The 12,106-nt window shown below is 40.5% G+C and overlaps 2 protein-coding genes across 3 annotated transcripts in view; both read left to right on the top strand.

Moving 5' to 3' along the window:
- Positions 1–1,310: 1,310 nt before the first annotated feature.
- Positions 1,311–7,916, top strand: prrg2 (proline rich Gla (G-carboxyglutamic acid) 2). 2 transcript variants are annotated; one of them, XM_037791325.1, is made up of 7 exons: positions 1,311–1,543; positions 1,609–1,734; positions 2,521–2,693; positions 3,651–3,687; positions 4,240–4,357; positions 5,993–6,133; positions 7,522–7,916. In XM_037791325.1, exons 2-7 carry the CDS (start codon positions 1,650–1,652, stop codon positions 7,562–7,564), a joined length of 597 nt encoding a protein of 198 aa, XP_037647253.1. In that variant the 5' UTR covers positions 1,311–1,543; positions 1,609–1,649; the 3' UTR covers positions 7,565–7,916. The 2 variants fall into 2 exon arrangements, with proteins under 2 accessions (XP_037647253.1, XP_037647252.1); XM_037791324.1 differs by having other exon boundaries at positions 1,315–1,543; positions 1,637–1,734.
- A 555-nt stretch (positions 7,917–8,471) lies between these two features.
- The window catches only part of prr12b (proline rich 12b), a 38,042-nt gene continuing 34,407 nt past the window's right edge, over positions 8,472–12,106 (top strand). The window contains 1 exon segment of the mRNA XM_037791327.1: positions 8,472–8,796. Coding sequence (XP_037647255.1) covers positions 8,714–8,796 — 83 coding nt within the window. The 5' untranslated portion in view covers positions 8,472–8,713.

Here is a 12,106-nt window from a genome sequence, read left to right as displayed (position 1 = left end):
GACATGGCATACAGAGGTCATGACACGTAAACACGAGTTAAGGCCCAGACACACCAGAAGCCGTCATCAGAGACCCAGCGGTGATGAAGGTCGACTGTTTGTGTCGTCTCACATCGCCTTTGTTAACACACCGCAAAGACTGCAACCGACGGCCAGTTAGCGTGTACGTTCTGCGCCTGCAGACGTGTTTGTAGCGTGTGACCCATCACAAACATGGACAAGTCTGCTGACAGCAGAGCGGCACATTTTACACTATAAAATTAGACAAATACGAAGAAGTCAAACCCATAATCCAGATTAATAATAACACGGTTGAAATTGCCACATGCAGGAAAGACAGCTGGAAAAAAATGTAAAACTGCCGATGTGTGAATGCAGAAAAAATGAACACTTATTAAAGCAGCAGTGGGTAGAAATGGAGCAAATATGATTAATAAAAGTTATTTTTGTAAAACGGTCACTATATCCTGACAGTAGTGCATGAGACAGGTAATCTGAAAAAAATCATGTTCCTCTGTGTCCTCCGGTGCTCCTAACGGCATCTGCAAGATTTCACAAACCAGAAGAAATACCAAGCACTGCCCACCAGCCGGAGCACAGCCAATAGGAACGCTCTCTCTCTGGCTGAAATGACCTGTGATTGGTCAAAGTCTCCCGTCACTGGCTAGATTTTCTAAAGCCTGAGAACAGAGCCATGAGGAGGTGCAGAAGTCTAGTTTTCTCTCAGAACACTTGAATTACAATATGCTGAAAGGTTGTTATGGAATTTTTTCCCTATGATTGTATGACTTTTTCATCTTTCTTTCAGCTGCGTCCTCGTCTCCGGCGGTGTGAAATGGACATGAGAGCGACTAAAAAAAATAAATATAAAACATAATTCAAAGCAGTAAGCACCCACAGCATACAGCCAGCTGTCAGCATCTGCATTTGTTAGTTTAAACTGTGTTATTTTTAGCCTGGATGATGACTGCAACTTCTTCATATTTGTGTAATATTGTAATACGATCTGAGCTCTGATTGGTCAGTAGGCGTTGCTTTTATGCAAATGTATCTCTTATCTCAAACATAACCTGCTCCGGAGCAAGTTAGGTGTTCATCATAATTTACCGTGGTGATTTACCCCGGTAACAAGTGATCCACCATCGTAGGACTGAAAACCCTGAGTTAACCCTGAAGTTACCTCACTAACCCCATATCCTGCTTGGTAGTACAGGCCCTCAGGTCTACAAAACAACTAGGTAAACAAAGCCCGTGTGTAGTGAGTAGACAGACAAGACAGGTTTGTGAAGGTTGGTTCCTCCCTCCAGCTGGTATGCTGTCCAACAGGTTTTTACAAGTGGTGTTTCTCTGGGAAGACAGCACACCCCTCTGTAGCCTGAGCGTTTCAACACAAAACGCAGCATAAAGAAGTTTAGTTTGGAAGTAGCCTGATATTTGGACCTCCATGTTTTTGAAACTCTAAAAGAACAAATTCCGTTTTTCTCCCGGAAAGCTTTGACGGACGGGGCAGACAGCCAAGTAACGAGGAAACCGGGTTGAACAGGTGAGTGTTAAGAGTGCTCATCCTCTGTATCAGGCCTCTGGCCAGAGTGATTCATTCCCACTGAGGCTCTTCCTTGTCATTTTTCCTGTGTAGTGTTTTTGCTCCGATGGCAGCCTTGTCAGTCGGGTGGGTTCCTGCGCTGTTCCTGCTACAGCTGGCCCACTGCTCTGTCATCTACAGGCATGCTCCAGGTAAACCACACCTCTTCTCACTCAGCTGGTCAGTCCATACATACAAAGGCAAACCGTACTCACCAAAGAAAAAGTTGTCATGTGATTTTGTATCTGATAATAATACACTTTTGGTAGTATTACTCTATGGTGGTACTGTGGTTAGCACTGTCGCCTCACAGCAAGAGGTTCAAATCCGGCTTTCGGTCCTTCTGAGTAGTGTTTGCATGTTCTCCCCGTGTTAGCGTGGGTTTTCCCCGGGTTCTCAGGTTTCCTCCCACAGTCCAAAGAGGTTAGGTTAGGTTCTCTGAATGTCCCGTAGGTCGGAATGTGAGTGTGAGTGGTTGTCTGTCTCTATGTGTCAGCCCTGTGATAGTCTGGCGACCTGTCCCCCCCCCTCCGCAACCTCTAATGGGATAAGCGGTTGCAGATGATGGATGGATGGTAGGTAGTATCACAGGTGTGCCTCACATTTATGAGATCTGATCATGAGATATAATAATGCAACACAACCCCTCTGTGTGGCTGACATACTTAGCGATGGACAATTGTCTGTTTTCACATTTAGTCTGAACTCAATAGGTCACTTCTGAAACACAGAAATAAAATGGCACAAAAAGACATTTATTGGTCTCAGTACAGTACATTACGGTACGGTTGTTTTTGCATATTGAACAAAAATTAAAATTTGGAACAAGGAAAAACAGTGGAAAATACATTTTCCCAAAGAGCATTTCTTAATTGTATTGGATTGTATTGTTATTGTCACTCAGTGTATATACTCTATACGTGGCCTGTGTCCTGCAGGAGATCCAATGTTGGTGGACGAGCAGTCAGCGAACTCCTTCCTGTCCCGCTCGCTGCTCTTTAACAGCTGGGACTTTGAGATTGTGGTGTCCGACAATCTTGAGAGGGAGTGCATGGAGGAGTTGTGCAGCCATGAGGAGGCCAGGGAGGTGTTCGAGGACGACGTCTTGACGGTAATGCTGCTTGCAGTGACTGTCTCCACCGTACACTCATACGGATGTAGAATCCTACAGCCTTTTTCAATGTACCCCTGAGCAGAGAGGGAGAGCCGTGACTTTTGTGCTGAGGGTCGGGAGGTTGACATCACCTTTGGACAGCTGTGAGAAAGAAAGAGTTCATAGCTTCCCTTACTTCAAGTTTATTTTATGAAGTATACTTAAGAAATGTTCAAGTATATATTTCCCAAGTATACTTTATGTAGTAAGTAAACTAATATCAATGTATTAGTAGTATACTAATAAGCGTACTGCTTTAATACTTTTTAGTTCATAAAAGTATACTTTTAAGTGTACTTTAAGTGTAACAGCAGTACACTTTTGAGTACACAAGTAGTTTACATTTAAGTCTTATTTTGTACTGCAACTATACTATCAGTATACAGATAGTGTACTAGTTTTTTACTTGTAAGTGTACTACTTCAATACTTCTTGGGACTAAATAGGCCCACTTTTTAGTTTATAAAAGCATACTTTAAGTGTAAGTATTGTACTGATAGTGTACTAGTTTTATACCGGTAGCCCACTTTTTAGTTTATGAAAGTGCACTTTAAAGTATACGCTCAGTAAACTACTAGTGAAATAGTTCATCATTTCATCATTTCAAAAGTATATCTTGATCAAAAGCCAAGTATACCTAGACTTTTCTGAATACTTGTCAGTATGAGCCAAGTATACTTTTGTTAAGTACAAAAAAGTAAACTGAAAGTATACTCTGTTATTTTAATTTAATTGCAACTCACAGAATTTTTACCTACACATATTTTAGAAAACATTTTTGCTTTGCATTTGAAACAAGGATTTTTAAGGCATGTTCACATTGAATGAAATGTCCCGTGTAATGTGTGTTGATGTTTATTTTCTTCTAATTTAATGAAGCTACTTCATTAATTCTTCTTTTGCTTCCACTTTTAGGATGCATTTTGGACCGACTATATCAGTAACAATCAAGGTAATGCTTTAAAGATGAATGTGATCCCATTATTGTAGTCCATGGGCCTTGGCATTGGGCTTATTTGGCAGAATGATTATGATTAACATTATAATTATTGTAATTTCTGTATTGCTAATATTGCATTTATTATAATGCCCTCCTGAATGTCAGCACAGGACATTTTGGTGGGGGTGCTATTGAATCCTACAACACAGTCTCAATATCTCAAGTCCTTTTAAAATAGGTTGTACTTTCTAATCAAATGCTCTGAGAAGGTGTAGTCAAAATACACCTGTAATGTGTGCATGCTTATACTTATGCTGCAAACTTTAGTTTATAAAACTGCACCAACAGTAGAGCATTCACATGCATATTCAGCACTGCATGGAGCATCAAAAAGGAGGAATTTGTTGCAGTTACACATTTTTACTGTAGGTTTCACTGATGACAGACGCCAACCAACAGAAGACAGTCACGACTGAAGTCACTGCTGTAGTGATTAGTGACTGACTGCTATGAGAACTCTATAAGAAGCAATGGTTTGATGTTAATGATGCTCGTCTTTCTAAGTAAACAGAGTGGATGTGTCAGGGCTGGTGGCAGGCCTCATGGCTCTCCTAGTGACCGCTGTCATTGCCATCGTGCTGGGAATCTACTGCTACAAAGCCAAGAACAAAGGTGGACAGAGGTCAGTCCAGTATGTTGACTCTGATGTGAACATTTACGGAGAAACGTTTTTTTTTTTTTTGCCCAGCTAACTAGGGATGTGGAATAAAATGGTAACTTTGGTCCATCAGACCTTCCATCCCGCACTTACAATCCACACAATTATTGTGTTGAATAAATATCTATAGAAGATTTGAAAACAAATTTTGAATATAGAATAGAATAGAGACTTTATTGTCATTTTCATGGGAAAAAAAACGAAAAACAGTTTAGCAGCTCTTGGCAGTAAAAGCAAACATAAAAACATTCAAATCAAAATATAGACAAATAAATGAATCATAAAGTGCAGGTGCTATGATTATGGTTCAGCAGCTAGTGTCCTAAGTCATAATCAGCAGGTGTTAAGGAAGGTGAGCCTGCTTCAGCTTCTTGAGGAAGTAGAGTCTCTGCTGGGCCTTCCCCACCTGATGGGAGATGTTTCTGGACCAGGTGAGGTCAGCCGAAATGTAGACTCCGAAGTATTAAAGGTCCCATATTATGCTCATTTTCAGGTTCATACTTGTATTTTGTGTTTCTACTACAACATGTTTACATGCCGTTATGTTAAAAAAAAAACTTTATTTTCCTCATTCTGTCAGCCTGAATATACCTGTATTTACCCTCTGTCTGAAACGCTCCGTTTTAGCGCATTTTGACGGAATTGCAACAGAATTGCGTTGCTAGACAATAGCTTGGGTCCATGTGTACTTCCTGTCAGCTGATGACATTCACATACACTGCAACCAGGAATAAACTGGGACACATTTAGAATGTTTACGTTTAAAATTGTGTAAAGGGTCTAAATATTGTATATTTGTGACATCACGATTGAGCAGAAATCCTGACGGCGTGTTTCAAATGCAGAGTTTCTGAATACGGGCTATGTGTATTTCCCTGTGGATTGAGTGTTTCGATACTTTCACAGTATTTATATAGGACTTAAGCCTGCTTTATAAAAAAAAACAACATGAAAATCTCACGTTTTTATAATATGGGACCTTTAAAATAAATAATGCTATCAGTCACATTCATCTTTAACTTTGTTTATTGTGCGTTTTGTCTCTTTTTTTTGGCAAGTGAACTACACACAAAATAGGAAGGTGTCAGTCGTCAATACCGGTATACCGCGACACCCCGAGCGTTTAACACTGCTGGTCATGATATTCAGTACGGATATTCATGGCCCTCAAATAATGATATCTAAGGGCTACAGTGACCCCCCTGACCTTTTGTCTAGCACGACCAAAACTTCCCCGTGAGAAGGTCTATTGAAAAAAGAATCGCTTTAGAGATTTATAGGAAATTTGCTGGACAAATTCATAGTCCCTAAGGTCTTAGTCTTCACTGTAGACAAGGGACTGCGACAACGTGTCACATGTCTTACATCTTGAGACAGTTTTTCTTCTATTGTGTTATATTGTATTGTATTGTACTATAATGTAATCATCTATGCAACCTATTCATTATTCTGTTTTCATTCATTCTGACCTCAACCTTTCCTCTGGCACCATCTGGTGACCATTTCCACGTAACACAATCAAATTTACTGAGCACATTCATATGTGCAGGAACTTCACTGGTTTGTTGAATTCTACTGAGTGTAGTTTTTCTGGTCCAGAGCTCCGGTGAGGATGGTAGATGGGCGTCCAGCCCAAGAGATGGTGCCTCTGTCTGGGATCATTGCCCCAGGTCTGCCCAGCTACAATGACGCTCTGAACCACAGTGGTCAACACGATGCCCCACCACCACCTTATTCAGGGTAAGTGGATGCTCCGGTATGCAAGTGCACTTTACATGCATCCAGGCCGGTGTCTATGGTGACCCAAGATCCAGCCCAACACCTCCACAATGAAAATCGCAGATGACAAATGTACATTATTTACAAAAAGTACTGTATGTTAAAATGGGGCTGCATGTTGGTGCAGTGGTTAGCACTGTCTTCTAACAGCAAGAGGGTTGCAGGTTCAAACCCGGCTTGGGGCCCTTCTGTGTGGAGTTTGCATGTTCTCCCCGTGTTGGCGCGGGTTTTCTCCGGGGTCTCAGGTTTCCTCCCACAGTCCAAAGACATGGAGGTTAGGTTCATTGTTGACTAAATTGCCCCGTAGGTATGAATGTGAGAGTGAATGGTTGTCTGTCTCTATGTGTCAGTCCTGTGATAGTCTGGAGACCTGTCCAGGGTGTACCCCGCCTTCGCCCAATGTCAGCTGGGATCGGCTCCAGCTTACCACTCCATTCCTCAATCATCATCTACACTACATCATCATACATAAAAATAAGCATTAAAAACGTAAAACAACTTATATATCAACATAAACATTTAGTATTACGACTAATGCCAGCTAAGTGAAAACCAATCACAAGTCATTTCAGAGAGAGAGAGAGCGTTCCTATTGGCTGTGCTCCGGCTGTTGGGCGGTGCTTGGTATTTCCTCAACTTGCTCTCAACATGGCTGCCGGGTCACAAATGTTCTCATTTTACAGCTACAAGATGTTTCTGAGAACATTTGAGAAATAGGCATTACAGTAACAGAATATTGATTCATATTTGATCAGCGCTGCCTAGTTTGATCGGAGTTCGCGAGTGATTGACTCGTGGCTCTCATAGACGGCAGCTGGACGGCAGACCTCAGGTCAGCTCTGACTGCTTGTTTTCCTTCCGGTCTGTGAAATCTTGCAGATGCCGTTAGGAGCAACATAACAAGATGTTATATGGAAGCGGTTGAACAGCCCTTCAGTATGTTGCATAGTCGAAGTAAACGTGAGAGGTTGCTTCCTTCTCAACTTATGAATAGCAAATCCATTAAACCACATGGCCTATACGTAAGACCAAAAAATTATGAGATGAAATATTACAAAAATTAAGTAATGGGCAATTATATAAAAAAAACTAAATCATAATCAGAAAACTTTTCTGTACTTATTTTGCATTTCCCATCCAGTAATTTTCTATTTTCAGGTGTTGTATTGTGTGGATCTTAAGATGCATGCTCTGTTATTGTTACTGTCTAGGATTAGACTCCTATTTTGATGTTTGAGCTCAAATTTGTTCCCAGTATGCTGCTTTTTGAACCCTCTTCCCATGGACCATGCTGCTGCTGTTGTGTGTATGAGAATGCTCACTAAGATATCTCCTCTCTCTGACCACAGGGGTGCGCCATCGGAGCCCGCTGCTCCCGAAGACAACGAATGAGAGGCTCTGGCAGAGCCTCTTCCTTATGGTTGATGGTGGTTTGAGTGAACTTTTGAATATTGCACGTTTTGTTTTTTTGATATACTGTATTTATAAGTGAAGAACGACACAATCCCAGAATGGACACTATACTGACTGGTATGATCTGCATATTGGCTGGCCAGTAGTCTGTCCACTCACTACACATGTGTGATGCTTTAAAGTGGGTACAGCTGAGGGTGTGGTTCATTTTTGTGGTTGTGTACTGTACACCAAACTGTGTTGTGTTTGTAAGTAAGGTACTTTTGAGCAGAGCAACAATTCAGAGAATCTTCAACAACATGTTTTATATAATAAATTACATAACAAATACCTCCAGTATTTTTTTTTTATACATCTGTTGGAACTTATAATAAGCCAGTAGAGACAAGTATATACACCTGAAGTCAGAAGAAGGATGTCAGCATCATCATCATCCTTTAACATGTTGCAACTTGTTGTTTATCACAGCAGTTTATTATAGAAATACAGCTGAGCTCTTTCACCATGTTTCAACTGTCTTCCACAATGCAATACAGCACTGCGCTGCTGTGCATGACAAATTGTGTGTGTATGTGTGTGTGTGTGAGAGTGAGAGAGGGAGGGAAGGAGAGGATGAACGCCAGCCCAGTCATTCCTCTTAAAAATGGCGTCTTGTGAACAAAATGAGCGAAAGTAGCTCCACTGTGTGAGAGAGAGCAGCAGCAGAGCAGCTGGATCTGCCCGTGAACGCACCACCGCTTATTAAAGCTGCTAAAGCAACGTGGAGGAGCATCTGCTCTCTACGGCCCAGCATCAGCTTAACACGGGAGACAATAGACAGTGAGATATAATGGGGAGAGGAGGAGAGGAGGAGAGGAGAGGAGGGAGGAGGAGGAGGTGCTCCTGGCTGCTGTGACCCCCCCCATCCTCTCTCTCTCTCTCTCTCTCCTTCTCCTCCCTCCTCCTCCCTCCATTCCTCCCCAGTCTACAGGCTCGTCAAGCAGGGAGAAATAAACAGAAGCGAGCACACAGAAGAAGAAGAAGAAGAAGAAGAAGAAGAGAAGACATTCCTCTCTCCCTCTCCCCTCCCCCCTCTCTCACACTACACACTATCTGTCCATCTTCATCCAGCAGTCCTTTCTCTCTTTCATGGAGAGGAATTATTCCGCTGCAGGCTTCGGAGATCTCGGGGCAGGAGCAGGATGGAGTTACGACAGATCGGGCAAAGCAAGGTAACAAGCATGTGTGTGTAGGGGGCACCCATGGGTGCAGCAGTGTGGGTTTCTAACAATGCCATGGGCACATATATATAGCACTGCCTGCGTCTCTAGCTGCATTCAGCCGGGCTGCGTGCTGGTGCTGCTGCTCCATGGCCACCAGCACCACCAGCAGTCTCAGGTACAGCAGCCAGCCGTATTGTCATTAGAGGAGGAGGAGGAGGAGGAGGAGGGTTACGAGGGGCTGTCTCCTAAATGCATGGTATGCGATGGAAGGTTAATAGTGATCCGGAGACGGACGGAGGAGGAGAGGGGAGACACGGAGGAGGCGGGGGATGGGTTGATCGGCTCTGTTATTTATAAAAACATGATGAAGATATCGCATCCAGGTTCCCAGCTCTGCATTGTCTCCGCTGCAGCTTTGTGTCTTTGCTTTTTGACTCGCATGACAGAGAGACTCCGCAGGTTGATTGGTAGCACACAGTGGCTACTAATTGGCTACTAATCAAAGCTGCCTGTCCTGCTATATAGCAAAGGGAAACAATCCTATAGCATTCCATGAAATATAAAAAAAAAAAAAAAAAAAATGTGTGCGAATGAAATAATGTGACAAATACAGATTTGATTTTATATTAAAATAAAAATTATGTAAAAATGGTCAAACTAAAACAAAACTATTACTGGTTGTGGGAACAGCAGCTGCATGTATTTATACTGTAATGTGTCAAAGATAGCTGAAGCTAGGAGGAGTGAACTTGTTGGTTTCTAACATGCTTATTATTAGTTATTATTATTAGTAAACACCACTTTATTATTATTATTAAACACCACTTTATTATTATTATTAGTAGTAAACACCACTTTATTATTATTATTAGTAAACACCACTTTATATTATTATTAAACACCACTTTATTATTATTATTATTATTATTAATAAACACCACTTTATTATTATTAGTAAACACCACTTTATTATTATTATTATTATTAATAATAATAAACACCACTTTATTATTATTATTAATAATAAACACCACTTTATTATTATTAGTAAACACCACTTTATTATTATTATTAATAATAAACACCACTTTATTATTATTAGTAAACACCACTTTATTATTATTATTAATACACACCACTTTATTATTATTAGTAAACACCACTTTATTATTATTATTATTAATAAACACCACTTTATTATTATCATTATTAATAAACACCACTTTATTATTATTAGTAAACACCACTTTATTATTATTAATAAACACCACTTTATTATTATTAATAATAAACACCACTTTATTATTATTATTATTAGTAAACACCACTTTATTATTATTATTAATAAACACCACTTTAATATTATTAGTAAACACCACTTTATTATTATTATTATTAGTAAACACCACTTTATTATTATTATTATTAGTAAACACCACTTTATTATTATTATTAATAAACACCACTTTAATATTATTAGTAAACACCACTTTATTATTATTAGTAAACACCACTCTACAATAAACGTCACGTGACTGATAAACGTGCCCTGGCTGTCAGCGACTTGACGTTAATTAAAGGTTTGTAAGGCGTTAACATTAAAGCCATTACCATGTTTTCTACTAACACTAGGTAATGTTATTAGCTCCCAGCCCTGTCAGTCTGTCTGTCTGTCTGTCAGCTACATGTTCAGTTACCTTCCTCTCACGTTATCCGGTAGGAGACGGTGAATGCTCCGGTGCAGATGTAGTCCATCAGAGCTGGTGTTAGCAAACAGGCTATCTCTCCTCAAAGGCAGCTATAACGTTGTCTTAAATGCTAGCAGACGTCACTATTCCAGCCGTATGGTGTATTTAAGATGTTAATAATACGTGACACGTGAAGTGGGCTTTCCTGACAGGTCGGTGTCGTGTGTTGGAATGAAGTGCGGCATCGAGCCATGATGCTAAAGTTAGCTATAGTTAGCTACTCTTAGCTTTTAGCTCCACGTTAGCGGTCGCCATGACAACCACATCAGTCTTCCGTCAGACTCCAAAGGGTTCCATCCTCCCTGGAAGCTCAGTGTAGGCCTGCTGCTCTGTGAGGGATGCTGCCAGTTCATTGCATTCATAAAAAAAATGTAGAATTCAAATAGAATAGAGTAAAACAATTAAAATAAAAAAGAATGTATCCTCAAAATGTTCATAGTCTTGCTTTCAGTAGCAGCCAACATTGTTGCCTCACCCAGCCCAGGTTGCAGTAAAGTATGTCTGCCACCCTTAGCCAATCCACTGCAACACCTTTTTTTAAAATTATTATCAAATAATCAATTGTTGTATTAATTAATTTACAAAACTTACATACATACAATACACATGTTCATCTTTAGGGGATATTTTATTTTTACAGTAGTGTTTTTTTTTTTTTTTTAAACAGGAGTTAATGTGTTCGTCAGCCCTCATCTGCATCTAAAGTAAGGCCATTCATGCAAGTTAAAGCTGCAGTGGGTAGAAATGGAGAAAATATGATTGAAAAAAGTTATTTTTATAAAATGGTCACTTTATCCCGACAGTAATGCATGAGACAGGTAATCTGAAAAAAAAATATCATGTGCCTCTGTCCTCCGGTGTCCTCTGGTGTCCTCCGGTGCTCCTACTGACATCTGCAAGATTTCACAGACCGGAGGAAAACAACCAATCAGAGCCAAGCTGGAGTCTGCTGTCCAGCTGCCGTCTATGAGACCCGGCTGTCAATCACTCGCAAACTCCGATCAATCGGTCACTAGACAGCGCTGATCAAATATGAATCAATATTCTGTTACTGTAATGCCTATTTCTCTCCTCAAATGTTCTCAGAAACATCTTGTAGTGTACGGTTTAGCTGTAAAATGAGAAAGTTTGTGACCCGGCAGCCATGTTGGGATCAAGTTGAGGAAATACCAAGCACCGCCCACCAGACGGAGCACAGCCAATAGGAATGCTCTCTCTCTCTCTGAAATGACCTGAGATTGGCCAAAGTCTCCCGTCACTGGCTAGATTTTCTAAAGCTTGAAAACAGAGCCATGAGGAGGTGCAGAAGTGTAGTTATCTCTCAGAACACTTGAATTACAATATGCTGAAAGGTTTATATGGAATTTTTGCCCAATGATGCCAAAAATATACTGCTTACACCCCCACTTTAAGTTGCAAGAATGGTTGTAGTGTGAACCATTCCCTGTTAGAAAGAAAGAAAGAAAATAGAACCGTTGAGGTAAAGGAGATGACATACATAGCCTCTAGTAGGAATTGAATTTATGAAGCAGGCAGTATATTCATAACAGTAAAAAACGAAAGAAGAATTG

This window comes from Sebastes umbrosus, chromosome 14 (genome assembly GCF_015220745.1).
Source record: "Sebastes umbrosus isolate fSebUmb1 chromosome 14, fSebUmb1.pri, whole genome shotgun sequence".
In the NCBI taxonomy this organism is placed as follows: Eukaryota; Metazoa; Chordata; class Actinopteri; order Perciformes; family Sebastidae; genus Sebastes; species Sebastes umbrosus.
This window is presented reverse-complemented; position numbering and strand designations above follow the sequence as displayed.